Source organism: Varroa destructor, unplaced genomic scaffold (assembly GCF_002443255.2).
Source record: "Varroa destructor unplaced genomic scaffold, Vdes_3.0 BEIS01000007.1, whole genome shotgun sequence".
NCBI lineage: Eukaryota > Metazoa > Arthropoda > Arachnida > Mesostigmata > Varroidae > Varroa > Varroa destructor.
In genome coordinates, this window is record NW_019211460.1 from 11,594,020 (window position 1) to 11,621,774 (window position 27,755).

Here is a 27,755-nt window from a genome sequence, read left to right on the forward strand (position 1 = left end):
GTTATTAAGACGTAAAAATCCGAAAATAGGGACTAGTCTAACGACTGCGTGAAGTCCCTATTATTATTATTATTATTTTCATTATTATTAGTCCCTATTGCATTATGTAGATGACACGACTAGAAAAGCTAATAGATTAAGTTAATAATAAAATAAATAAAATTCGAAAACGTTGATAAAAGATAATAAATATAATATGCATATTTGCCATACTAACTGAATATATTAATCTATTCAAAGGATGAATTTCGACACGAAAAGGTGCGGTATCTAAATTTATACGGTGTCTATTGTTTTACAGGTGCGAACTGGCACTAACGTATATAAGAATGACAACAGCGACAGGAATTAAACTAGATTTAAAAATATTCGACACTTCATCGTTTAATCAGCCTCAACGGATTTATGTACTGTCATTAGCTTCTAATGCGTGTCCGCTTTGCAAAACTTACGCGCCAAATATGTATGTGGTTTGAACCTGTCTTAGATTTTTTAGAAAAAAAAAAGCTGAAAATGAACTTTTTGTATGTGCAAAGATCTAAAATGTGTACAAAAATTTAAAAACGCATAGACCTTGAAAATCAAGTTTCTACTGTTCAGAAATACTGCTTCCATAAGTTCTTTAGCCTAAAATCATGCCCAACAGACTATGATACTTTCTTTACATTAAACAATTTCGCTTAATAAATTAATTCTTCATTAATTCTGTTAGGGCACTTCTACGTAACATTCCACTTTATTTGTCTGTATCGTCACTTACTTTAATTGAACCACGACTTGGGATAATCGGTCGCGGATTTTCCTAAACCCAGCATTCTTGCTAAATATGCAAAACAGGTCATCCGCTTCTGTGAGATCATTTTACGCTTACAGTATGTTTGCGTGATAGGCTTTGTCTGACCTAAGCTATGCCTAGCAAAATAAAAGATAGCGTAACATATCTTTATATACATGCATTATAAAAGCTTGAATGTATCCATGCTGACCTCTCATCGACTCTATATGAAAAAAATACAAATCTGTATTTTATATAATCTATCCAGCTGTATCAAGTAACTCCAGACAACGTATCTATTCATCCGGTTGCCATAGTCATCTGCGTATATTTAGAGAGCAACACCAAAGTAAGTTAAATGGTCAGGATTCGGGTAAAATGCTTCACCCCAGTTTTGTATAACAATAGACTCGAAATAGGACTAACACTGCACCGAAGGGTAGCCTGAGGGTAATGATTTGGTTGTCTACACGGGACTAAGAATGCAGAGTATCGACAACCGTATCCCTTATTTTCCGACTATCGCCATCTCATTCCACAAAGGCGTCACGCTGGTATGCCTTCGAACAGCAGCGCAAAGATGGCCAAGCAAAAATGCAACTTGAATGATAATGGAACATGGCTAAACAAGTGTGACGATTCCGTTACCATCTTTAATGTAACCCAGTGACCTGAAACCTTCTTTGAGAACCTAATTTGATCTGGCCAATTCCCGCTAAATGTCCTCAGTCCTCAACTAAAAATAGAGCCGGATTTTTAATTTTTATCGTCACCGATGTTAATGGCATGGATGGTACAAATGATGATGTCCACCCAGTCGCTGCTTAGACTCAATTCATTTTTCTGATTGTATAATGAACAATGTATATGCGGAAGTATGATAACGACGACTAATAGCTACTGATCACTCGCTTAAAGTTTGAAGACTCGGTGCTGGCGTTTAGGTCCGTGCTTATTGTCAATACGATTTACAGAATTTTCAAAACAATATTCTAATCGGAAGCAATTGCTGAGTTCCGTTCTTTTTGGAGAAAATGGTGGTAATGGCAAAACATTTGGATTTCCAGATTTTTATGTCCGTTTCTCTGTAGTGACTAGATTTGACGCCAATATTTCTTAAACATTTCCTGCCTACAGAAATGACATTTCAAACAGTTGCTTCGGAACAATACACAGGCGGATTTTAAATTAAATTAAAAATTAAGCGACGATTGGTTCCTATAATACCTACGTTTGAGCAGACGCTTTTATTAGATTAGATAAAGAACGTGTGAAATGGAAAGGTGTATCTGAAGATTAGGAATGAAATACCGTTTACCTCATAATCACACAATTGCCCCATTGGATAGGCCCCAAAGGCGTTGTTAGGTTATTTGAACAAATTTAATCCTTTGGAATTGGTTTATCATATTGATCTGGGGCGTTTCAACGTAACGCGACACGTAATGCAATTCCTAATTAACGATTATTTAACTGGTATCGGGGTTTTCTTATTAAAATATTTGTAGGTTGCCAATCACATCGGAACTACGGAATTTTCTCACATAAATGTTCTGTATTTAGACAAGGCCTGACTACAGGATAGCTGGAAAAACCACTAAATAGCAGGTTGAGCTAAAATGTATACATGACATCAGAGAATATCTCAGTATGGTGCTGAAATACGTTCACTAAGTCAAATTGAATTTTTATTCTTTAATAACTAGAGTAATATGTATCACAAAACGGTTAATCCTGCGACAAGAAGGGTTAGCTGAACCCACATAGGCTCTTAAAAGCTCAGATCACAGGGTTTAAACATAACTATGTACGCAGTATTTTAATAACTACCTGTCTTGTTTTCTGAGCAAAAACATAACGTACAATGGCAAGACCGCATCTCTAATGAACCATGTCAACTCAGTGGTAGATTTAGATTTGTATGAATGTATCTCGGTGCTGCAAAAGACCGATCATGGCTGAGAGTCTCACTAGCAAAGTAATATGTACAAATAAAACGCCACTTGTCTTCCCACCCAGGCAAGATAATTTCGTTGGATGAAACCGTATTTGGCAGCAATAGTGCCCACATAATGGTAACACCAACTCAAATAAGGGGGCTTTTCCGACGTTCTTTCGACGAATGCATCCTAGTATTAGGAGATCGCCAGCTTATCGCCATTATCCTGACCCCTTATGGAGAGACGCCGTGTAAAAATCCGAGTCAGATAACAAATTTCTCCATAGACCATCCAGTGTGTATACCAACTCACGCTAGTTTGTGGTACACGTGAATCGTGTATGTTCCTCTTAGCATCTCAGCGTACCATGACCGCAGTTAGCAAATAACTAGTGAAGCAACTGCTGTACGAGAGTAGCTACGCTCTTGTCTGCCGCTGCCCGCCAAACAGATGAAAACATTCGGCGAACAAATGGCGGGCTTCACGCGTTGAGCAAGAGCGATTCGAACGGGCACCCCGCTAAGCGCGCATATCGTAGTTTGCATCTAAGTGATATTGCAACCATAATAATGTAATAATTTAGCTAATGGCGTATACTACGCGATAGACGTGATTAAATATAGAAACAAATATTCAAGATAAGCTTAGCATTCAAGCTTAATTAGCACCACGTCTAATAATACTTTAGTAGAATAATAAAAATGAGACGCATAACTAAAGGCTATCGGCTTACTGGAACGAACGCCCTATATGTAAAGCTCAAAATAAGTAAACGATTTCTACTAATCAAGCAAAACTTATGTAAAATGGATTACAGTTAATATAGTACTTGACTATAGTTTATACATATGCGCTAACATGCCTAGGAGTATATGATAGAGTGATTGCTATATATTACGATTACATGTGACATATTCTAACATTGTACAAATTGTAACATTTCTATTGTAGGTGAAAATTCATTTTGAACTGCATACCGATAAACTTTCAAATAGTTCCAATTAATATGTTTAATAACTTATGTTAAATATGTTGAAATAAATAATTGTTCATTGTCACAGGTCCCTCTTGCGATAGAATACACAATGTTACAGCACCGTGTGTTGAATAAAATTTTGAAACTAGAACGCCTTATGATATCACGACGTTTCCGGGTGATGCACGTCTGCCATATTTGTTGTTCCAGGTTACTCTACTATTATATATGTACTTCGATAGAAAACAAGAGTTGCAAGAATTATAGCCGTCTATTTTTCGTGATTCACTACCATAACATTAAGCTACATCACGTGTGTATGACATATCCACGACTCTGTACACCTTTACATCACGTATGTATTTCAAAGCATTCGCCTTGTACTCGGTCAAAGTTTAACAGTTTTAGATTTGCTATTATAATCATCATTAGGCAGCAATTCCTTGTTATGACAAATTTGTCATATGGAATATTGTATTTCGATAGCTAATTCCCATTTTTACTGTTGTGTTTTATCAGTCACATGAATAGCAAGCCGAAGAGGTTAACAAAAGCTAAGAGATGATAGTGCTTTTACGAATGTATGGGGCGTTACAAGGAACTCACAATTTATTAGCTGAGATTTTGGAGAACTAGGCATGACATTTTACACAATAGCTTACCAAACATGTTTTAGAAAACTTACAATATTGTCCGCAGTGAATTTGATGTAAAAATTTAATAGCCTCTTTGAGCATATTTTTCTTCGCAATGAAATAAAAAATGGTTATTGTCTGATTATATGCATAGCTTGTCTAAAGTCTACCAAAATATACACTATTTCCAAATTAAATCGATCTCTACTTCAACACAGACTCAATGTCCTGAGTGAAACGCTATCAGATACTACAATTATTCAATCTAATGCGTTTTTTGTTCTTATTTGATCGCTTTTTTTTTTTTTTTTTTTTTTTTATTAGCAAATACAGCTCTGAGAACAGCACAGCAAACCTAATGATGTCTCTTACCGGCACTATTGGTAAACAGTTTTGCTGCAGTTACGCTGATGCTAACTAGCGGGTCAACAGCCACCGTAGAAGGCAGCAATATTATATCCAGCATAAAAATTTTCATGTTTGCAACACTTCGGCAGCGAGGCTAGTTCTTCGTTCAGCGTCGGCTTTTACCGTTGCTGCAGCTGTAGCTGTTGTCTGTCCTCCTCCATTAACTGCATACGCTACTTATTCAGTGGTGACTGTTCGACAATCTTTGTAGCCGGATCCATCATTTGTTAGATGCTAGCGGCGTTGCAAAATTGCCCCCGGTTAACCGGTATATATGCTTCCATAAAAAGATGCTGCTATGAGTGCATCCTGTGCTGTTGACGTTGACGCCGTTGAATTCACTTATACACTAGACAAACTACCGTCTTTTAATCAAAACGAGTTTTTAGCCAAATCATCGATATAATGCCCTCTCCATTTAACATATAATACATTTTTAATATATATAGACATTCATACACACTTACCCGGATAATCAGCGTAGATCCAGCGTGAGTAGTAATCCAACGATTGGCACGAAGGTAGTCGTATTAAAAATATTTACTAAGCTGGTATAATAGCACTGGTCGGTGACGGTTTCTTTAGTAAAAGAATGAGACACTAGAGACTACTGTAGATCACAAATGCACAATGCACCTTTTCCATTGCTCCAAATTGCTACACAACGGGTTTTTCCCCGGGGTCCTCTGTGGATCAGAGTCAATCCAGCACAGTAAACCCATACACAAGACGTGGGGATATATTTGTCGTTTCACTACGACAATACCAACAACTAATACTGTTACCAATATTACTTTGACTTCTAAGGCATTTGCAGGTTTTTTTTTTCCTACTATGACGACGCACAGCCACTCACACTTCTACAACGGTGCATATTATACACTAACCTAATAATGAATGCATGATATACATTTTAAGGAACATAGGGCGTTGTCGTCGATCGCTTGATCCGGTTATTTATCGCTCGCGCGCCCTGAACGCAGTCGCAGATAGATAGAAATTTGCCTGATAGCGAATAGGCATCACTAGCATACAGCTACCGCTATGTCCGGCTGAGATTCTCGCGCTCGTCCTCCTTGGTACGGCTTCTCCTTTTCGCTGGCGTCGATGCAGCTGTAGACAAAACGACCTGCTGCGAGCGCCTGTGTCGTTGCAGTCACAATTTAGCTGTTAGCGGCTGTATCTGTGAATGCAGCAGAGCGACAGCGGGGTGACGGCGGTTGCTCTGTAGAGTTGTCATAACTCAGCTGCTACCGTCATAACAACGGCAGCGGCGGCGGCGACGGCGGCAGCAGCAAAAACTCGCATTAGGTGGCACCAACGTTAGTGGCACAACTGACGTTGCTGCTGGTGAAGACCCGCGACCGTGGTGCGAACATCATTTGCTGCTGGCGCTACAGATGTTCGACCTTCCGCTCACGAAGTCGTCCTTTCTCGGGTTGACTCTCTGCTTAAACGAGGGGTTGGGACGTATTGCTTCGCCTTTCTCCATTGGCGTTAGACGTGCCTATGTGCGTGCATGTTTCGGAATCATTGCACGTGTGTATACGCTGCTGCTACGGTATGCTCTTTGTTGTTGCTCCGCCGCATGTGTACACAAAATCACCTGATGGAATGCAATTCGGTCGAGCGAGGCGCCGCGCTTGTCTGTTTGGCAACAGCATCGGCATCAACCGCGACGGAGAAGGAGACCTTACCTACACAATAAAAGAGGACATAAGAGGAATTGGAGCGAAAAACTTGTCGGAGAAGATTTATTTGTAACAGAGCCTAAGTAGGCTTGTCGAGCTAGTCGCTCACTGAGCTTCCGAGACGTCAGAAGGAATAGTAGGAGAACACGAGAATACTCACGAAGGTGCTTCCATTGAGTTCAAGCCGTCTTGATACATAAGGTGCGGCATCCTGGGAAGTAAGGCTAAAAAATACCTGTTTGAACCATAAAAAATATCTGTAATTGTTTGATCGATCTTCTTCGAAACCACTGTACGACTGCTTTCCTTCCTGACAGAATTGTGACTGGCGCAGTCTTTAGCTTAATCTAGCTCGATCGTTCCGAATAGCGATGGCTGCATATAAGTTCGACTTGTATTGTTTTGAAGGATTCGTGTATGTCCCAAAAGAATCCCGAGTCTGTTTAGAATGAAGTAAAAGAAAGGAATTAAATAAAACGTGGGTAGCAGTCTTGACCGAGAGAAGTCAGTCAGTCGAGGCTGGGCCCTACTCTTAAATCGTATGAAGTAAGCTTTTTTCCGACGATGTTCAAAAGGTATTACTCAAATTAATTTATCAGATATTAAACTAACCTACCGCCTACCTGTTCTTGTCCTAAACCAGCTTTGACATTTTACTGTTGCATGATTACGGGCCAACTTTGACAGAAACCGCTTCTTCGCCGTACTAGTCAGTAAAATGTATTCGGTAATATTAATCCGCCTATGACCGGATCAACTATCTAATCTACTTATGAGGAAATAGGAGAAAGTCAGATATAACTGTATCGGGGTCTTTAATTAGCTAAGTTTTCCCAAATATTTACTAATAATGATCAAGGAGAAAGTAGATTGGAGCTTAAGCATAACACATAGCACGTTGTAATTTAGCTGCCTTGGAACGCCCAATGATGGCTCCCTCCATAAGCGCAAACATTTAAAGCCTAATCCAATAAACATTTCTCGCTGTGTTACATGGCTATCCCAAATATCATACGAACATGAGGTCCTATTTACAAACAATACATCATTTGCAACGTGTCGCCAAGAAGAAATTTCACGTTTGACCTGCGAATGATATTGCATGCACTGATTGTTATATTTTCTCGGATTAGGATATGTAGTTCGAACCAGGACAGAAGGGTATATGTCATAGGGTTTAATGGTTTAAAGGGTTCCAAAGTTCTACATGAATATCCTGTCTCTCCAGTCTGCTCTGCGTACCGTATTAGTCTACTGCCTTCTGAGAATAAAGCTGCAATTTTTTATTATTATATCAGATAATCCTGCCACACAACTTTGCAATGTAACGTCAACTGGCTTGCCCGTTGACCCTGATGAGTCTTGATTGACTTGAAATAATCGAGTATGTTTATTCAATCATTTGAAATACATTACATAGTTCGTACGACCTATGCTTAGAAACTTAGCCTACATGGTTAGTATTTTATATATAAATGCGAAACCCATATATATATATATGGGTTTCGCATGAGTTCGCATTTTGGACAGCATAATTAACAGGCTACGCATTAGCGTCATAGTTGAAGGCAAACACTATTACTGACTATTTACTGTATGTAAAAGTATCTGTTCCGGTACAATACTCTATGAAATAATTACTCGCAAAAAATAACAAATTGAAGATTTAAAGCTTAAACTATATTACTGCTTCGTTTACGTAAATAGAACTGTATTAGGAATATATTTATCGTACATAGAGAAGAACTCGAACCATTAATTCTAACTATTTGCCTTAAACACTTAAATCGTTGTCGCAACTACTGCTGGCTGATTCATCTTGTGCAATGTACTTCTTAGATACAAGGCAGGGCAAACAACTGCGAAACAAATGGTAGGCAATATGTAAATTCTTATGTACAGTTTCTATAGTTGTGATATAATTAAACTTTACATTGTCGAAGGAAAATGTATTAGATCAGTTAAAATGCGTAGTGACCAAATATGACCAAACCATGACCATTTCTATACTTCCTATAATGATATTCATTTTCCTCAATACATGTGTCCACTCGATATCCGTGTCGGATTGGAAAAATGAAAGAAGCGAAGAATTACACAGATGAGCAGCCGGCCTGCTAATCTTAGATAGGTGAAGGCTGCAACCAATAATCACTGGTGGACGCGTCCCGAGATCAAGCAGTGTTATGAAATCGACACATGGACGAATATCGGCAGACGTGGTACATTCGTCTGGATGCACTACGGGGATTACGACAAATGAGCTCTGTTCTGGATTTCTGTCTGTAAAATGCCTAATGCTGGGTTAATAATTAATTTATCTTCTATACACTGGAATGACCCAAATCTACGACAATTTGTACACTGTACATATAAGCGTATTTTTGGCGGCTCTTTACGCCGATCATGAACAGCTGTTCTCCTTTCCTGTCGAAAATAGCATATCGAAGGCAGTCTACGACGTTCAAAACCACTGCAATACCTTCTAGAATCGTCTTCATGGCCGTCTCATACACACTCAACACGGAGAAATGAGTGAACGCGTCATTTGAACATCTCTATCAAATGTCCTTCTAGTTCAATAAGAACTCTATTAAATGAATTAAAACCGGCATTCGATGCCATATGTCATGCATTGTAACAGCTAAAGCTTCGTATGCTCTAGATAGACTCTACGGCAAATTGCTTTCAAAACAATCCCATGCGCATTCTACTCAACTGTTAGAAAGGAACCAGACAGTCTATTTCGAATAACGGAGAATTGGGGGCACGTATTTTCATAATCGTGGCCGAATTACTTGCCAAAGCTTCAAGAGCACTGGACCCTCTGTCGAGTGCTATTCGAAGTAACAGTGAACAAGTAGGCAACGTATGTAAGCATAAGTATATTATCTTCGTCCCGACTTGCAAGTCTGCGCCACAAAACCAGAATAGCAAAATCGAAGCTTTTCTTTTTAACAGAAATTAACTTTAGATTCAACAACTGCTAAAGGTTGTTTACTTTGTCCACGTGCTTCAATGGTGGTCTGGTGCCATATCTGTCAATCATTATGACACCAGCGACCTGTAAACTTGAATTTCACCCAGCTTAGCTCCATTTATGGCTAAAGCAAAATTAATGTTTCATGATATGATTAATGATGAAAATAGTTATTCTCAATGCTGGACGTGTATGCCTTCAAAAAAAGTTCAAAAAAAGATGTGAGAGAAAAAAAGCAGCTCAAAGACCAATTATGTTACTTGTTGAAAAGTTAACGTAATCGACAACGGCGGCGCAGTGACTTGGGCGGCAAATCCTTTGATTTAAAGCGGCCACAGACCGCTTTTTGCACCACTAATAACAGATAAGTGCTACGAAATTTATGTGAAAATTACTATTTAAGATACGATTTTGGCAATTTAAAGCGTCCGCGGCAGATCCAACAACTAAGTTTCAGAAATCATTGGTTAAAACGTCTTCCGGTCATTCTTGGATCTACCGCTCGTCTGATTTCCAATACAGTCATATTGCCCGGACCCAAGACTAACAGGCTACAGCGAGTACTTGGTACCCACAACGAATTGAGCATAATAGTGCACCCGGTTAAATTCGGTGGCTGATCGTTCAGTTTCAACGTTAAATTATTCTAACAACGCATCCGCAACTCTACGATAAACCATGTCAGAATCTACCAAGTGAGCTAAGTTCGGCTTGACGGAACTTCCCTGTCAGGTATTTTCTAACAGTCGACTATAAAGTAACCTGTCATTCCAAAAATACCGTTTTCTTTGTCGTGCCTCCCTACAGAAGTGTATTAGGTTAAACCCGCAAAAATTATCAATCAACAAGACATAACATACGAAGTAATTCTAGCTGTATAACAGTCAGCTGTTTAAACTAAATCAGAAAAGACGTGTTGTTCTTAATAAACTGGCTCGCTTATTTATTTGAAATTAATTACTGGTACCGTTCTTATTTTAGTGAGTCATAGGTCGAAATTATCTATGCCAAAGGTATTCGTCTAAGCTCACACATAGATTAGCATTATTCTGAAATCTTTCACTGTTACCAGATTTGTCGCATAACAAAGGATCCGTTGAAATTGATAATAAAGGACTCCTATTTGAGTCATTGTAGGTGACAACTCCGGTTGAGCTAATGGTCCCGGTTTCCGCAATACTCTTTTTTAAAAGTATATACTTCTCGATCACTATTTAAATGATGTAGACGTAAATTTACGATGTAGTGATTAGTGATCAACCAAAGTTGGACAATACCGAACCGTACATGACCTTGCATTTGCTTACGCTATCTTTCTTTTTTTTGCTTCCAGATGTATTTCCCACTAGTACTAAATCATTCACAATTAATAATAATAATTATTATTATTAACATAACAACCCGGTTTAGCGTATACATCGAAATAGCTGGCAAGCGATACGTTTTTTTACTGATGGCCGCTTGGTATATTTCAAATTGATTTTATTTTATTTAAATTTCACAACACAAACGCAATATAAAAAAAAACAGACAAACAAGAAAACAGGAAAATTCCATGCTGCCACCTATGCTGCTGAACGTATGGGGTACGCACACGATTCGAACAGCAGCGCAAACCAGTTCTGTAGTCATATTTAGTTGACAACTATGCGTCAGAAGTGAGGTTCTTTCCCTGGCCTTCACTGCCACTCCCAGCCCCATCCCACTTATATTTTAGATAAATACAGTAGCTCACAGTACAGTATACTCTCCCGTGTACCCTCCCTAATGAGTCCTCGTCCTCCCTATCCCTGAACCACGGTCCCCAACAAGCTTGTTGCGCGCCTCAGTTTACTTCTTGTAATATGCCATTGAATGCATTGGTACAGACCTACTCATCCTCTACGAACGGAATCAGCCCCTGGAACTGCCTCCCCGCTTTCATGGAACCCTCGTTTCTATTTGACGATTACTAACGATCCCGCCGGTGTCTGTGCCTATTACTGCCCCTATCCTTATCCCTTGAACGGTCTCTACGATCCCGATCCCGCCGCCGGTACTCACGGTCTCGTGAACGCGACCTAAAAATAAAAAAAAAACGTACAAGCTATACAGTAGCCTGTATGAATCTGAATAAATATTTCGAGTTTAGCAGATATATACTTCACCACTGCACGATCATGGGTATACCTACCTAGGAAAAATACACACAGAATACACTATATATAAATACAATATTTATCTTAGAGTAGCCGCCAGCCTGAAAGCTTCTATGCTATGGTGTCAATCAGACGTTTATTCATGTGCAGAGGCTAGACTACTCCTGAGGTCTGTTATATTCTTTGTTATTAAATCTAAGAGTTGCAAAAAGGCGAAAAACTGTTCAAGTTGGTTTAGGAGCTGGTTTCACATTTAAAATGAGCGAGACTTTTTTTGATGAGGCTACTTGAGGCTTTGTTGCTACGTTCTTACCTCCTCCTGTGATGTCTAGCGTGATGATCGCGGCCTCGATCACGCTCCCTTTCTCGTTCCCGTTCCCTGTGATCACGTTCTTCCCGTCGGGCCTCCTTTTCCCGCCTTTCGTCACGTTCCCGATTAGCTTTGCCTGCCTTTCGGGTGTCATCGACCTGTTTACGCAGCTCGTCAAGTTTTTCCCTAATCTCTATAAAGCCTAAATGCAATTTGCCCCCGAAGTGATCCGCAAGACGTCGGTCATTATCGTAGATACCTAGGTATGCAGAGCAGACCTGAAATCGAACACAATACTCAAAAATTTGTAATTATTTGGGTGACATAGATCATTGACGCAAAAACCTGTTTCTATACAGCAATTTTTTGTAAAAGGTGTATGATAGTTCTCCGGTTGCCAACGGCAAACTGCTCTTACACTTAAACGAATTTAATAGATGGTGGTGTTCCATCAAGCAGGACATAACAACTCTAGTCGTCTACAGATGAAAATATGCTACATTTCCCGGGATAGGCCTTTGTAGCTCACGTGGACCGGTTTCAGCCACAGAGAACTGACCTCACAAACTCGCAGCTTCTGTTGTTGGTAGCTGGAAGCAGGCATCGAGTTGCGGTAGTGTGTTTCAGCTTCATGTTTTTTCTTCTTGGCTTTTTCAACTTCTTCCATTATAGCCATACTTTCCTCAACGAGACCCTCTGCGCCTTTGGCTTCTGCCTCGGCCAACTTTTTACCTAAAAAAATAATCCAAGAATGCAAATCAACAAGATTTTATTGCTCTCAGAGTCAGTGAACAGGAAAATACAAACTGGATTAGTATACCAAGTTGCATGATTTGAATATGCTGGCAAAAATAAGGATGATGTAGGGCTAAACAAAATCAAACATTTTACTACGATTTAAGGGCTGACCACCGTCGTTGGTTCAATGAGTAAACCAGAACGGTAAACGTACCGATCTCTTCAGCAAGCTCATTAATCTTGTTCAGCTTCACAGTGGCCTCCGCGCTGAGTTCTTCTTGAGTTTCCGCTAACTTTTTCTTTGCCTGATCTGTTCGTCGATCACACTCTTTGACAAACTGTTCGAGCTGTTCCAATGCCTGCAAATGACCGTCATAAACGGCACAAAACAAAATAGAAAACAATTAATCTATCTAATTTGCTAAACTTAGGAGTAGTAAGCTATACGGTACTCGACGGCTGTAACGTAGTACAATGTTTTTAACTTGGAATAGTTTTTACTTAAATATCGGTCATCGTCAATGTTTAATAGATCACCTCCGATGGTATTTTAGACTGATTTTTTCTCTATCGAAGACTTTTTTTGCTCGTAACGATAGTCCCACAGAGAAACTCAAGAACATTTAACCTATTTAAAAGAAAACCGTCTTGCTTATTTCGGAAAGCTTACACATTGATTTATTTCCATTTTTACAGGGTACATTTTCGTAAGAAAATAAACCAAATCAAGGCAGTGGACGCCGACGACGTCACAGTGGATATCTTGATTGATTGATACTAAACAAAGATTGGCAAGCGCTCAAATTCGGAGCCAATAGTTATTGGCAAGGAGAGCAGCGTCCGATTCTTATTAGGTATCTGCTTATCAAGTGTTGTCAATGTGTAAAGGTCTCTAGATGCAATAAGGTGCAAAGTTCGTCGTTTTGTATTAACTCGTTGTTTCGTTCATTGTGTAAAAGTCTGATGAATAGCCGATTTCAACTATTCTGGGGAGATGATGACGATGTGATGAGAAGTCGAAAGCTGATCGGTTCAAACTTACACCAGATGCGCGAAGATGAGCTAGCACAGCTGACTGCAGCACATGGCTCGCGTGCGTTATTTGCCGACGATTTTTCGGTTGGTTTTTTCTTTTAATACTCACCACAGCGGGCGGCGAGCACGGATGACTGTGACAGAGAGAGAGTTACTGTCTTTCACTGTTTCACACGAGTCCGCGTTCATCAGCTCTTGACTTGAATAAGTACACACCAACCACGAACAGTATACATCCTCCAATCGCTCAGTCAGTAGCATCCCACAGTTCTACACGTAAGCACTCACTCATATACAGGCCCGCACAGAAACATCTAACTAACAATATGCTCCACCTTCGTATGCTTATTAAAGATGATGTTATTAATCCATATACATTCATTTGAAATTAGTCTGGCGCTGATGAGCTAACAAAAGAATTCTAATTACATCCCGAGAACAAAATCTATGTCAGGCTCCTGCACGTTTCACTCACGCGGCCACAAAAATCCTTAATCAAGAGTGATAGCGGGCTCCGCTATTTATTCTAGGTCTATAATGACGAAAGAAAGAATGATGGGCAAAAAAAAAATATAGAAACTTTTCATTTACTTTATAGGGATCCAATATGCGTACAAGTAGCAATTTACGACCGTATTTCATATCTAACCTAATTTATGAATCACGACTGTTTTAAGATATTAATTCTCCTTTGACTTGTGGGTTGATTGCACGTGTGTCCATGTTCTGTTCAACAAACAAGATGCTATTAGCGAAATACGGACTTCCCAGAATAAGCACGTAATACGAAATTAGCTAACCGTGAATGATATTGGAAAATAGATCGCCCTCGGCTGTTCACTTGAGATTGGGTTTAACTTACATTCCGCTGGGCCAGATTGGCTGTGGTTCATCAGCGAGGTTCAGATCAAGGAGGATTCCCTAGTCCCTTTGCGAGGGTTCCAACCTGTTCGCAACCTATAGGCACGACGTTCGACGTCCAACGAGAGATCTATGAGAGGACGCGTAGCGTTGGACCGCGTCAACTTACCGGCGGTCGGATTGTTCATCGTAGATGTATAAAGTATCAAAGGAGGATTGATCCATACTAGAAATAGTGGTGGCCATTCCCGACTACTACAACGAATGTGTTCCCTTCTGCGCAAAAAATAGCCACTTGACCTCCTTGACCAACAGCAAAACACCACTTTTAGTAATTAACTCGTTTTAGCATGTGTAACTGCTAGCGGATGATTCATCATGATAAGGTCAGTGGTCCAAAGGCACCCCACACGAGGTGGCCATTAAAAAGGAACTTGAGAAAATGACTGTCTCATGGCTGTTTCGTAGTAACCGATTAATTATGTTCTAGTAAATACTATTTATTGCTACGCAAGATACTGCTACATGAAAACGTTAAGCTAGCTTGAAAGGGCCACTACTGTGATTGAAGGCAAGGAGGTCAAGCTCGCAGATAGGGACAGCGGAAATCATGGACATGCAGAAATACGGGGGGGAGAGACGAAAGTTTCAAATGAACACAAACGAAATAATCTTCGAAAACACTATCTTCTAAGAAAAGACAGTTATTTCAGGTGTTTTTTTCGGTTTCTGTTTGTGGACTCCCTGACATAGCACTAGCAGAGAAAAATCAGGAGAAAATTACCCGTATACCAGTTTACCTCCGTTTGATCTCCCCAGAAAACGATTTTATTTTGTAAATATGATTCTGCGTCGCTAAGCACGGTGTTTTCGTGTAGCTCGATGGACAGATTCTGCTTTTCGCCAAAAAGCTTGCCATCCTTTCACGTCCGACATATAACAGAAGTGAATCAATATTCAATCGAGTGTTGAGAGTATCAATGAAAAGAAGGGACTTACGACCAGCGCGTGAAATGGAGCCCGGCTAGATCCGGCGGACGCCGGAGGAACACCGAATCTGGTCTCCGAAGATTGTGCTCGCAGAAGGAGCACAAGTTGTGGAGGAAGAAGATGAAGGAGAAATGATGTTGACTATTTCCAGTAATTCTGCCCACTCTGTCTGTCTGATGTGTGCAGCTGTAAACCCATCTACCTGGCGCAACTCACATCACCTATCTGCAGATGTGTTTCAGCGCCACGCACGTCTGAGCAACCTTGCAGCTCGCCAAGCGATGTGACTTTCAAGTCACAGCAGCAACAGCAGCAGCAGCAGGTGGAGCCCTCAGACGTTTGTCTGGCTGTATTTGCAGTTGGCCCAATCGTAGCTGTGGCTGGGTTTAGGCCACTCGCCAGCAGATCGGACTGACCTAGATGCTGTCGACCCACCCGATCACACAACACGCAGGGAACAACGAAAGAACGCCTTTTTTTACAATGACACCCCCTCAAATTTCTAATCAAACCTCCTCTGTTAGATAAACCGTACCGTGCTCGCATCCACCTGCTGTGCGCAGCAGTAGTCCATCATCTAAAAAAAGCTAAATGAGTGGAATAAAGCTGGCTTGCAGCTTGCAACAAGGAAGAAAGTAGCAAAGAAACATGGGGAGAGAGCAAATCCCTGAGGTGGTGGGGGCGCAACCGATGAAGTTGGCCTCAAGGGCGAGCCGTGGCTAGTTTTAACCGACGTTTTAAAACATCCATCAATTGATCTACTTTGAACCATTTGTACGAACTAATAAGGGAGAGAAACTTACATCAACGTCGTAGAAGTAGTCCTTGTCCTTGGCCGCATTTTCATAGTCCGCTCGAAGGGCCAAATCATGAGTACCAGAACAGCTACCCAAATCCATGCGCTAAAACAGAACCGTAGATTAATGCGCGCAGGCAACAATTGCCAGATAATCTTCTTATATTTCTCTTGTTCTATATAACCTCGTCAAATGCAACTGTCTACTTAACAAAACGGGTTCAATTCTTGCTTATTGCTTACGAGATCTAATCCTTGACGCTGTTTTAATTCTTAGTACATATTGTGTGAGTATTGGCCGCTGAGCAAACGTTTGAAAAAGCATCAGCAATTCCATTCCACGACTCCAGAGGCCTGTTATCAAGGCATCGACTTCAACGGGTTTTCATCCCAGCATCGAACATGTGTAAGTCTCGCTCCAATAGTCAGAGACATATCTATTCTGCATTTGATGGACTCGATAGATATTTCGTGTTCTTAACCTTTGGCATGCTGTTGTATTTTTGAGGGTATCTAAAGGATTTATAAAAAAAAAAAACGAATTTATATTAAAAAATGATTATGATATTGTATACGAACTGGCAACGCGGAAGCCACCCCATTTACAGCAATTAACCTAAACTCGATATCAACGAGTAAAATAAAGTAAGTTCACAAATGTAAAAGAATGATGTTCATTCTGACCATAGTGAATATGCCTCGCGTAATGTTGAGATGTCTGCAAATAATGCATTTACTCCGCTATAATCGATAGCATTTTTTTAGATAGAGAATTTGAAACTGTTCCAAAATGACAAACATCACTCTACTAAAAATTACGCAACCATAGTTCTGCAAAACGTTGTCTAGACATAGCGATACCGCCAGATTAACAACCGAAATTAACCTAATCAGTTAAATAAGAACCCTGATCCTATGTAAATTGCCGCCAAGACTTACGATAAAGTAATAAGTTACTATTGGCAATAATTAAATAATATTATTTTTGTAACTATTACATATCAGCGTAAACACCCATATGGAACAGAGTTTAGAATTAAACGGTTTTTTCGCGCGTTTTTTTCTGCTTACGGCTTCGTTTTAAAAATTCATTAATACCTTTCAAGGCTCATTAATGTTCGGTGTTGTCATGTTAAAAAATATTTCTGTCATTCGTGCCGAAGTTATTCACAACGTAACATAGCCCCATAAATCCTAGGAATGAATATTAGATATGTTATAGAAACTTACGGTTGCTGCTAGAATATCGTGTGGACAGCACTTGAGTAAAAAACTCTTGCAAACTTTACGATCGGTAAAATTCACATGAACATTTGTCGAATCACCTGTAACGTAGAAGGACGAATGTGTCATCATATTATTTCATATCTTCCAAATGCAATAGCAATTCATTTACGGGAACTATATATTTCACGTATGTATTTTCATGCTTTTTTTTGGATATATAACAAATGCTAATGTTCGAAATAGATTAGCCAAGGAAAATGTCAAACCGCGTCCCTGACGCGAGCTTGCCACCTAGCACGTTGTAAAAATAACATTGCATGAAACAAATAACTTAAGAAATCAATTGAACAAATATTTACGCAGACATTTAATATTTGAATAACGCGTACTCGTGTTTACGAAGCGGAATAATTTTTATATCACTCAATTTTTCAATTATTTCGTGCATTACCTGCGTTGTCTATAAACACGTGCAGTAAAGGATGCAACTGCCTCTTAAACCCTACGAGGTCGCAGCTACACGTCATAGCTTCAAACTCTAGGGAAGCTCGGTTAGTCAGCGACAGTTAGTGGCATATTACAGATGCTGACACATTTGCGAAACATCCACTCGTGCCCAATAGTGGAGAATTAACAGATTACGATATATGAAAAATCGGCCGAAGCACTCTAAGAGCATCTCGGTACAGCTGGGAAAAACAGTTGTCAACGAAGCTGAGCAAGTCCACTAGGGATAACTCTGGAAACTGTTTGTTGACTTTGTCATAAAAACAATAACCTTGACACAAATCATGTGCTCAACGTCTGTACAGATTATATAACGAAAAATATGTAACGAACTACCGTGCTTCATATAGTATCTACAGATCGTCGTAACGTACTGAAAATAGATATAGATGTCTTTTAGCCAATACAAAAAACATGACGGTCAGATCTGAACAAACAATTTCCTGCTAAAATGGCCTTATATTATTTATTACAATGAAAAATAATTCAAAAAAATCGCTGTGCGGCAAACTATGCACAGTCATAAAACAACAATTTGACTCAAAGATGTGGATTATAATCTTATTTCTATCATCGATCGCTATTTGTATTCGACAAAAATTTGATACCGTTTTACGATACGTAAACAACAACGACAATAGACGTAATTAAACACATATTGGACAGACCTTGTTGTTGATGAACCTTCGATCGAGGTGCTGATAATCTAGTAATTTTCCACATACTGGACAAATAGCTAACGCACGATTTTAAGAACATACGGTCGCTTGATTTCCTGCCCGGCTGATTGATACATATCTTGAATGTGATGAGTGTTCTTTATAACTCAGAAGAATTGTTTATGCTTATTGTAATAACTTGATAATAACATAACAAAGCAAATCGTTTTACTAAAACATTGATGCACATACATTGCAAACATGTAAGTTCAACCAACACGGGCCTGGATTGTTGTAGAAAAATGTTTAAGCCAATTTGAATCATGATTACAAACGTTTTTTCTTATCTCACTTATTCCACATCCAAAATAATAGCACGCATTGCTCGTAACATACTCGTAGAGGTTTTTAGTTATATAGTACTTCAGCATGGATACTTACCATCTCTTGCAGTTCCCATGAGCTCATCGAGCATAGCTCGCATCTGTTCATGGGCCGACATCGCCCAAACGTTTTGGTGTCAACGTTCTCAGAAGGAAATAGATCGGTCTACACAATTTTCGTGTACTTAACTCAGGATCACATGCAGTACAATGAACCTGACGCAATCAGCCTTGTACAACCTGGCCAAGATAGGCCTGTCGCACAATTTGATCAGATCTAACGTCAGACTGCTAAGGCACACAAGGTATGTTGGCTCATCACCTACACCACTGACGAACTCTACCATACAGGGTCCAGCGCGATTACGGATAAAAACGACGACAACTAACCCACGAAGTGGTTGTGTACAGCAGATTCGATGGATAGTGCGGTGAACCTGGGTTAAAAGCGAGATCGTATTTACCGCTTAGGATCGAAGATTCGATGGTTTCGAAATTGCGCGTCCTACGCAGTTGCAGTGGTCGTTGGTGAAAAACCTGTGAAAACCGTACTCTACAATGAGTTTCTGTAGATAATTAATTATTCAAGGATACAAATGTCTCATATCCTAAGAATGCGATGCGTCAGTCTTGCAACTCTTTTATGTAGATACATGATTAAATATATCAGTTGTAGAGCACATAAATGTTATCATGTAGGTGAGAGCGTGGCGGTGGTACATTAACAGCTCTAAATGAGTGCTATGTGTAGAAAACAGGAGCAGATGAATTTTTAGAAGCACTTCCCCGTCCAACACTAAAAAACTAGGAAAAACGAAAAAAAAAACAAGAAAATCACGCTTTACGCTCAACCCTCTGCTCTCACAGATCTCAGTCGGATCGCCCTGAGTGTGCTAATCAGTGGCCGTAGAACTAACAGAGTGCTGGGCCGTAGAGATGCAGAACGATTTTCATTTAAAGACGGCCAAGATGGCGACTATTGCTGTACCCAGTGATGTCCACCAAAATCTGCGACCACACGACAAGAAATCGGATTTCCCTATAAAGAAGGCTGTCGGTGAGTTGCCACGACTATGCGGATTCGTTTAGCGTGCAACATTGTGGGGGGTTATCTTATTTTACCGTGATGTCAAATAACTATTTCGGACCCGCCGATATTTTCGCCAGTCATCATATGTATCCTTACGGGTTTCTCTGGGTTTTTGTAGCGAATGGTTGTGGTGTATTACCATTAGAGAACATGTGACATGTTTTTTTTGTTTTTTCTGTGTTTCCACCTGAAGCATGAGTTTGGCGCGCCCTTCTCTAAATCAAGGAGTTCACCAGTGCAATCTAAACGTGTATCCATGGTTAACTTTACATTACTAATATTGCGTCTTGCTCACAGCGAACTTTCGCGATTGAGATCAATACGAAGAGTCAGACATGAGCGAGGTTTTTCTCGCTAATCTTTAGGTGACATATTGATTCGATGTATGGCAGCAAAATAAAACTCGATTATCGAGTACAAAATATCTCTACATAAATTGTTGAGCAAAAAGGATGAACAAATTTATCTTCTTTCGAACGATTTATTTTTCTAAAGCATCGATCTAATCGATCCGATTGAACCCATAGGAAATGCACTGGATATGAGAAAGTGCTGAAGTATTTCTGTGAACTTATTCGCTTATTTTTAACTAAGTTCTTCCAATTTATGGGCATGATGAGTGAAGAGATATAAATTCAATTTGTCATCAGAAACGATTATGACTATTGGTAGAACCCAATTCGGTACGAGGTAATAAGCTGATAATGCGACTGTTTCCCACTAAGGAAGGACTACTTGTCTTTTAACGGAAAGGAGCTCCGTATTTCGCAATTGCAACGTATAATTAAAGGCTGCCTCGAATGTGAATTATTTAACAATCAGGTCGCCATGGGAAGACGCTTGAGTTATTGGTGCTGAATCGATCCTTATATATTTTATCTATATTAGCTAGTCACTAGGTTAATAAAGAGAACCTTTTTTTGCCATTAGACAAGTGTGGTCACGAGCGGTAAAACGAACGTTTCTAATAGCTTTATAGAGTAGCCTGGTCTGATTGTGTTTGCTTGGTGTATGTTGGCAGGTCTTCCCGAACTGCCCACTGGAACTGAAGATGACGCTGTTGTCCAGGATAAGGTGCAGTCCATTCTCGAGATGGGGCACAGGCTTGCCAAGGAGGGCAAAGCTCAGGGTAAACTTAAGCCACGGTTTATCGATGATAGAGTTCATACAAGCCATAGACTTCATCGAATCTACATAGACTTTATCGAACAGGTCGACTAGGCTTGTAGTGTAAGGAGTACGTTGCTGGGATAGGTTGTCCAGTGTACAGAATTTAAGTTCAATTTAACATATGAAAGTTTCATCAAAAGGACAAGAGTCTGTTGATGCTATGCCTTACTATATTATATAGAGAAACTATAAGAGACAGGAACGTAAGTATTCAACATTTATTTTTTAATGTGACGAAATCGATGTCATTGTTATATTGTAGAACTTGGAGAGCTGATTAAGAACACCCGGCCGTTCCTGAATACCATGAGTAAAGCAAAAGCTGCCAAGCTGGTCAGAGCACTAGTAGACCTTTTCCTGGATATGGAGGCGTGCACTGGTCTTGAAGTAGACCTTTGCAGAGAATGCATAGAATGGTCTCAGCAGGAAAAGAGGACGTTCCTCAGACAGTCTCTCCAAACGAGGCTTATCGCCTTGTATTACGACACGAAAAGGTTAGTGCCGAAGTGACAGGGTATTAGTTCCAAAGATATTCCTTTAAACAGTAGAGCGTATACGTTCCCAAATTATGCCCGTTGAGCAATGCAAATTCCAGTTCGATTCTCGCAATCCATTGAGAGTTATTAATTAGTTAGTCACAAGCAAATTATGTAACTTGAGAGGACTCTGAAGTTACATAATTTTTTTAACTACGTGCCGCTAGCAGACAAAATATAACTAGTAGATGGTTTAGTCTCTGGAAAATTGTTCAGGGAAACTGGTTGAGTTTCAACTAAGAGAAATAAGATGAAGAGAAAAAACATCTTTTAGTCTGAAGAATCAACGGTCAGTGATCGAGTTTTTATTTCTCAAAAGCCACAGCGCTCCGAAAATTCATTTGGTGAAGACATTAGGAAAGGAGACGTACATGGTACAAACATTGCACCATTTGCATTGATTGAAAGAGCGGTGATTGAAAAGTTGAAAGCAAGGAAGTGATCAGATGTCGGGATCCAAACAAGAAGAACGCATTGCCATAACTGAGAAGGCTTTTCAAAAAGGCAGAACTTGAAGTCCAACGACTCTGTTGGTCAAAATTGGCGCCTCACATGTAACGTGTTAGAACTATAATACAAATAGTGCAAATGCAACAATTGAAAGAAAAGAAGAAATTTACCAGTCCAAATTGAGGCCAATCGGGAAAACATGTAGTGTATTACACGTGCAATTTGCGAAGATTTAATCAACATTTTTAAAAAATTTAAAAAATTTGGCCTGCAGCATACAGTCGCCATAGACGAGGGATAGTTCAATTATTGCCGCCAGCCGCAGAGAGACTCAAACATAAGATGCTGGTAAAACTTACAATGGGCAACAGGGATATCTGCTATGAGATGCTGATCAAACATGAAATAATAAATACAGCCCGCTATTTTAAATTTGAGAGGCCTATCGTTCGCACGCAAAGAACGCAGTCTGACTACTTGGAGACACCAGACCTCATTGTCATGTCTCAAATACTCTTGAATTGATTAAGAGATTATTCAACTTGCTTACTGCCCGATCTATGTCCATGTGATTACGGGGGTTTCCATGCCTTACAAAGGGTAATTAGTGGGCAAGTTTATGCCTAAAACATGTACTAGGTATGTGGCTGACCAGAAGTTGCCAGAGCACTGACACATGTGCAAAAAAATAGTATTTTATAACACATAATAAAAAGTCGTATCATTCTGGCTCGACTAGCGCAAAAGTCATTCAATTTAAACCTTCCGGATTTGCTTGTAACAGCATTATTTGATTTGACTATGAAATGAGTGATCCTACAGGTTCAAGTTAGTACACAATTAGGTACCCTAATAGGTGTAACTCAGATCAGCAATGGTGTTCCTTTTTCCAGGTATACGGAGGCACTGCAGCTAATCGGTGAACTTCTCCGTGAGCTGAGGAAGATGGATGATAAGGACCTTCTCGTTGAAGTACAACTTCTAGAATCAAAAGTATGGGTATTTTTATTTTAGTAAATATTCTGCGACTCTTAGATGATACAAAAAAAAAAAGTTAAACTTTATTTTATCACAGATGTTCTGTGCGTGGATGACTAATAAAACGTTTACAAATAGTGACTACCTCATACAAAATAGTTGAACACTAAATTCATCATTTTAGTATTAATGGACAATAGCTGCGCTGACATAATAAATTTAAATTCTATTCAATGGTTTCGAATTTTCCTTCAGAACTGTGTTACGTTCGAAAATATAATTACACAGTGTTTTGAAACTCTGAAACTTAGAGATAAGACACGAATTTACTATGTTGTAAAGAGAGCTACCCTTATTTTTTAATCATATGACAAGTCAATATCTGGCGCGGCGATACCTGGGGGTGCTACGCTTAGTTAAACAAATAACTATTACAGAGACAAAGGTATTGATTTCAATTACCGAATGGAAAAGGATAATTTCCCATATAAAACGTACTAAAAGACAAACAAAACCATTGCTAAGGCTGCTTTCTGGGTCTTCGATACTCTTTCTCTTTTAGGTGTTCCACGCTTTGAGTAACCTTCCGAAAGCTCGTGCCGCCTTGACGTCTGCGCGTACAACCGCTAACGCAATTTACTGTCCACCAAAGCTACAGGCGCAGCTGGACTTGCAGTCGGGAGTACTTCATGCCGCGGATGAACGCGACTTTAAGACGGCGTTCTCGTATTTCTACGAGGCATTCGAATGTTACGACTCGGTGTCCAGTGTGAAGGTGATAATCGAGTCGCTAGTAAAATGAAAGGACATACTTGGGCACAATCTTACTCGATTAATAGTTATTTCGAAAATTTTGCCTTAAATGTAGCGTTCTACGTTTATATTCACTATCCTGTTGTAATAATAACTGCTTGTGTAATTATATTGTGCTTACAGGCGCTGACCGCGCTGAAATATATGCTGTTGTCCAAAATAATGTTGGGTCTGGCAGAAGATGTGCATTCGATAGTAATGGGTAAACTGGCATTACGTCACGCTGGCCCTGAGATCGAAGCGATGAAGGCCGTAGCCAAGTCATCCCAGTCACGTTCGCTTGCCGAGTTTCAGGAGGCATTAGGTCGATACAAAAAGGAGCTAGTGGACGATCCGATCATTGCGGCCCACCTTGAAACTCTCTACGATCAAATGCTAGAACAAAATCTATGCCGCATTATCGAGCCTTACTCAAGGGTCCAAGTTGATCACGTAGCTAAAGTGATTGCGCTCCCTCGAGAAAAGGTTGAGCTTAAGCTGTCACAAATGATCCTTGACAAGAAGTTTTCGGGTATACTCGATCAGGGCACAGGTGTACTTATCATCTTTGAGGAACAGGTATAGAACCATTTATCTTTTCTATAGGTTCTTTACTGGTTAAATGATGAGAATGTATATTAAGTTAAGACAACTCGATCGGGAAAACGTAAGCGTCTCCTTTCATCACTAATAAGTCAAGGTGTTCAGAAATTATTTGTCGATGTGCACTTATATCTGGTATTGTTGGATCTATCTTAGGAAGAAATATCGTGTCGAAGAAATTTTTTGTAAACTAGTTAACTCATAAAACTTACTCGGCTTTTTAGGAGACGGATAAGACGTATGTGGGTGCCTTGGAAGTGATTCATGCAATGGGAAAAGTAGTCGACGCACTGTACCATAAAGCGAAGAAACTTTCGTAGATCCACAACGCTACGGTTGCGGAATCGTGGATGACAACTTAAAATCATCATGAGAATAACAACTCCGTAACTATCTGCCACAACCGACCTAGTTCCATTCAGTTGCAATTATCCCCTCTTTTTTTGCCTCTTTCCTCTGAAAGCTCCCACGTTTATTTCGATTTCCATGTGAATTCAACACCATAATGAAATATCATCTCATATATAACATTGGTGTGCAGGTGACTGAATGCCACGAAATACTGTATCTGGACTACACTAAGTGATCTGGTTAAATTGGCCCGTTAAAAACAAAACATTACTTTTGATAACTGATTAATTAATTGATCAATAAATCTTGGCTTGGTAGTTAAAGGAAGTATCGCGTCAAACACCTGCGCGAGGATTAAAGAAATTATAGGACGTTACGGATGAGAAACGCAGTTATTTCATGGCGACGATTGCTTATCAACTATTGTCGGCCAATCTCTTTTCATAGAAATGTATGCTGTGTAATAATACGGATAGTGTATTGTATAGACAGTAATACAATCTTTAAGTTACCGTAAAAAAATCGTGAGATTCGTCAGTTCAGTTATGCTGTTAATTAAAGAAACAAAACTAGAAAATCTCGTATTACTTTGAATAATGGATTCGGTGTACCGGGATAAAAGCGGTTTTCGAAGGGTACTGCGTTGCCCATGCTCAATAGTAGTCGTCGTCATGGGTAGAATATTTACCAATATGAAATAGCCGCGGTCGAAGATGGCTAGTTAAATAGATTAGTTATTTATTCACGGTGTGGTGTTAATAAAAAAAAATGTGAAAAGCGGAAATATACCAGTAAGTGCGATGCTAATACATTTTCTGCGTTCAAGCTAAGCGGATCGACGGCAACAGCTGGAAGAAGCTTTGTATAGTCGAGGTGAAAATAGAGACATCCATAGAATTGCCTATAACAAAGAGAAAAACATAAGTACGTTGCAGACAGACAGGCGCACCATACATTGACCTCGCAATAAGGTATCAGTAAACTGAGCGTCACCACAACAAATAGTTTTGCTGGATGCGACTAGATTGTAGAAAGTACACACGTGTAAAATAAAAACTGTTATTTCTTTTCTAATATTATCATATTACTCTCAACAGTGGAACAGAGGGAAGACACCTGCCAGCCTTGATCCTTGCAGAAACCTACAAACACAAAGTAGGACTACAACAACAACATAAACGTACAAACATAAACATAAAAATACAAACAGAAAGACCTACGAAAGCAAAAAAAACACATTTGCACACCATCTAAAAACAAATTAAGGAACATGCCACAAGTATCCAGGTCGTCGCTCACGCAACTTTTACACTATTAGAATAAGGCGATACCAGATAACACGCACAGACACACAGACATACACAAACATACACACAGACACACTCACAGATTCACGGACACACAGCCACATTCACACATACATACACATATACACGCACCCATTCACACAGAGCTACTAACGAATGCGTCTAACAGGCGTACTATTTTCAAGGAGTACCTAGGGTGATGTATGGAGCACACATCTGATGACCACGGCGGTCTGGGAAAGAACAATGAAGTGAACGTGAATTATTGAAATATCTAAAGAATGCGACAGTAGGGTCGTTAACAGCATGCCACAGTGGCGATGGCTAAAACGGCGAGAACGGCTTGATTGAAAATACACAAATAGCAAATGCTGTATGAATATGATGTGAAAAACAAAGGTGAAACGACGATTACTAATTATTATAAAAATAAATGGGAAGATGCCGAGACGTTTTGACGAAAATATCGAGTAATCTTATGGTAAATTAATATTTAGTTTTATATGATGTAAAAACCGTTCTTATTCGATTCACCTAAAAAAGCGTTTTTCTGTGCACCTGACACTTATTTATGTATTTAAGTATGACACAAATAGCAATTACCGCACCGCTTTATGCGTCGAAGAAGGGCAAGTTCACCGAAAGTTTTAAAAGAAAGAAATGTGCTCCTAGAGCCCACTAACAATTATGTGAATGTGATCCCTTATTAAAGAAAGTGGTAACCGAGAATTAGGTTTAACACATTAATGGGCGTTATCTACAAACAGCAAGAAAAGGATTTTATCTGGATATGTATAAGGGTAGTCAAGCTAATATGGCTTGAATCAATTGGGCTGGTCTCACAAACCCAACTAAAAAAAGCTACGCCATTTTTTAAGAATAGGATTAGCCCGGTTTTAAGTAGATAATAGTGCAGCCAATCCTCTTAGTACTTATCAAAGCGTAAAATAGTACCGACAGTAGTCAAACTGAAAATTTTACTACATCCTAATAACAGTATCTGGAATACCGAATGATATAGGTTGGTTAAACGGTATCTACGCGCATTGGATTTTTAACGAGTTATCCGATCTATAAACACGAGTTAATTTAACATTATCAGCTCGTTAAGTGCGCAATCATGATAGGAACCTCAAAGCTCATCGGCAACTGATGTAACGTAGGCTTGATCTGATGCCTTCAAATTGATCTTAACATGTTGGTAGTCGACGACTTTATACAAAGTCTTTCTATTTGTGCAACTAGCTGCTCATGTGTGGGCAGTTTTAATTGACATTCTACTAGATACTTGCAGGTCTATACAAAATTGACAGTTTCGTATATATCCTTCTATAAACCAGATGGACCTCTAAATTTTTTTAACCTTCGGCTCGTTAAAGTCAAACAACAAATAGCTTCGTTGTTTGATAAACTACGCCATACAAAGATT

At 39.5% G+C, this 27,755-nt stretch overlaps 3 protein-coding genes and 1 long non-coding RNA gene across 9 annotated transcripts in view; 2 read left to right on the top strand and 2 right to left on the bottom strand.

Moving 5' to 3' along the window:
- LOC111253887 (progestin and adipoQ receptor family member 3-like) overlaps positions 1-6,918 on the bottom strand; it is a 26,167-nt gene extending 19,249 nt beyond the window's left edge. For 4 of the 5 annotated variants that reach the window (XM_086975757.1, XM_022814066.2, XM_022814067.2 and 1 more), the window contains exon 1: positions 5,202-6,918. The gene's annotated coding sequence lies outside the window, so the exon portion shown is untranslated. The remainder of the gene's footprint in view (positions 1-5,201) is intronic. The other variant, XM_022814068.2, reaches the window with a different exon arrangement.
- Positions 3,802-10,362, top strand: LOC147754317 (uncharacterized). The gene is made up of 3 exons (XR_015317767.1): positions 3,802-4,046; positions 8,265-8,298; positions 8,509-10,362. It is a non-coding gene; the product is annotated as an uncharacterized LOC147754317 (long non-coding RNA).
- LOC111253890 (putative RNA-binding protein Luc7-like 2) lies at positions 10,322-19,694 on the bottom strand. Of its 2 annotated transcripts, XM_022814076.2 has the most exons (8): positions 19,108-19,144; positions 17,504-17,598; positions 16,517-16,786; positions 16,281-16,379; positions 12,806-12,950; positions 12,413-12,585; positions 11,857-12,131; positions 10,322-11,465 (listed from the first exon to the last, which is right to left on the bottom strand). In XM_022814076.2, exons 4-8 carry the CDS (start codon positions 16,374-16,376, stop codon positions 11,357-11,359), a joined length of 798 nt encoding a protein of 265 aa, XP_022669811.1. In that variant the 5' UTR covers positions 16,377-16,379; positions 16,517-16,786; positions 17,504-17,598; positions 19,108-19,144; the 3' UTR covers positions 10,322-11,356. The 2 variants fall into 2 exon arrangements, with proteins under 2 accessions (XP_022669811.1, XP_022669810.1); XM_022814075.2 differs by lacking the exon at positions 16,517-16,786 and having other exon boundaries at positions 19,108-19,694.
- A 219-nt stretch (positions 19,695-19,913) lies between these two features.
- Positions 19,914-26,790, top strand: Rpn6 (regulatory particle non-ATPase 6). Its single transcript, XM_022814069.2, has 7 exons — positions 19,914-20,106; positions 21,161-21,268; positions 21,572-21,803; positions 23,189-23,288; positions 23,836-24,048; positions 24,210-24,644; positions 24,893-26,790. The coding sequence occupies exons 1-7, from the start codon at positions 19,986-19,988 to the stop codon at positions 24,986-24,988; spliced, it is 1,305 nt and encodes a 434-aa protein (XP_022669804.1). The 5' UTR covers positions 19,914-19,985; the 3' UTR covers positions 24,989-26,790.
- The last annotated feature ends 965 nt before the right edge of the window (positions 26,791-27,755 follow it).

Bases quoted from the DNA above. Each gene is read 5' to 3' on its own strand.
- LOC111253890 (XM_022814075.2), bottom strand. From the start codon at position 19,168: ATGTCGGCCCATGAACAGATGCGAGCTATGCTCGATGAGCTCATGGGA. The intron at 12,951-16,280 runs GTAAGTTTCTCT...GGTCATTTGCAG, and splicing joins ACTACTTCTACGACGTTGAT to GCATTGGAACAGCTCGAACA. The intron at 12,132-12,412 runs GTCAGTTCTCTG...GTTCGATTTCAG, and splicing joins AGAAGCTGCGAGTTTGTGAG to GTCTGCTCTGCATACCTAGG.
- Rpn6 (XM_022814069.2), top strand. From the start codon at position 19,986: ATGCAGAACGATTTTCATTTAAAGACGGCCAAGATGGCGACTATTGCT. The intron at 21,804-23,188 runs GTTAGTGCCGAA...TCCTTTTTCCAG, and splicing joins TTGTATTACGACACGAAAAG to GTATACGGAGGCACTGCAGC. The intron at 24,049-24,209 runs GTGATAATCGAG...TTGTGCTTACAG, and splicing joins ACTCGGTGTCCAGTGTGAAG to GCGCTGACCGCGCTGAAATA.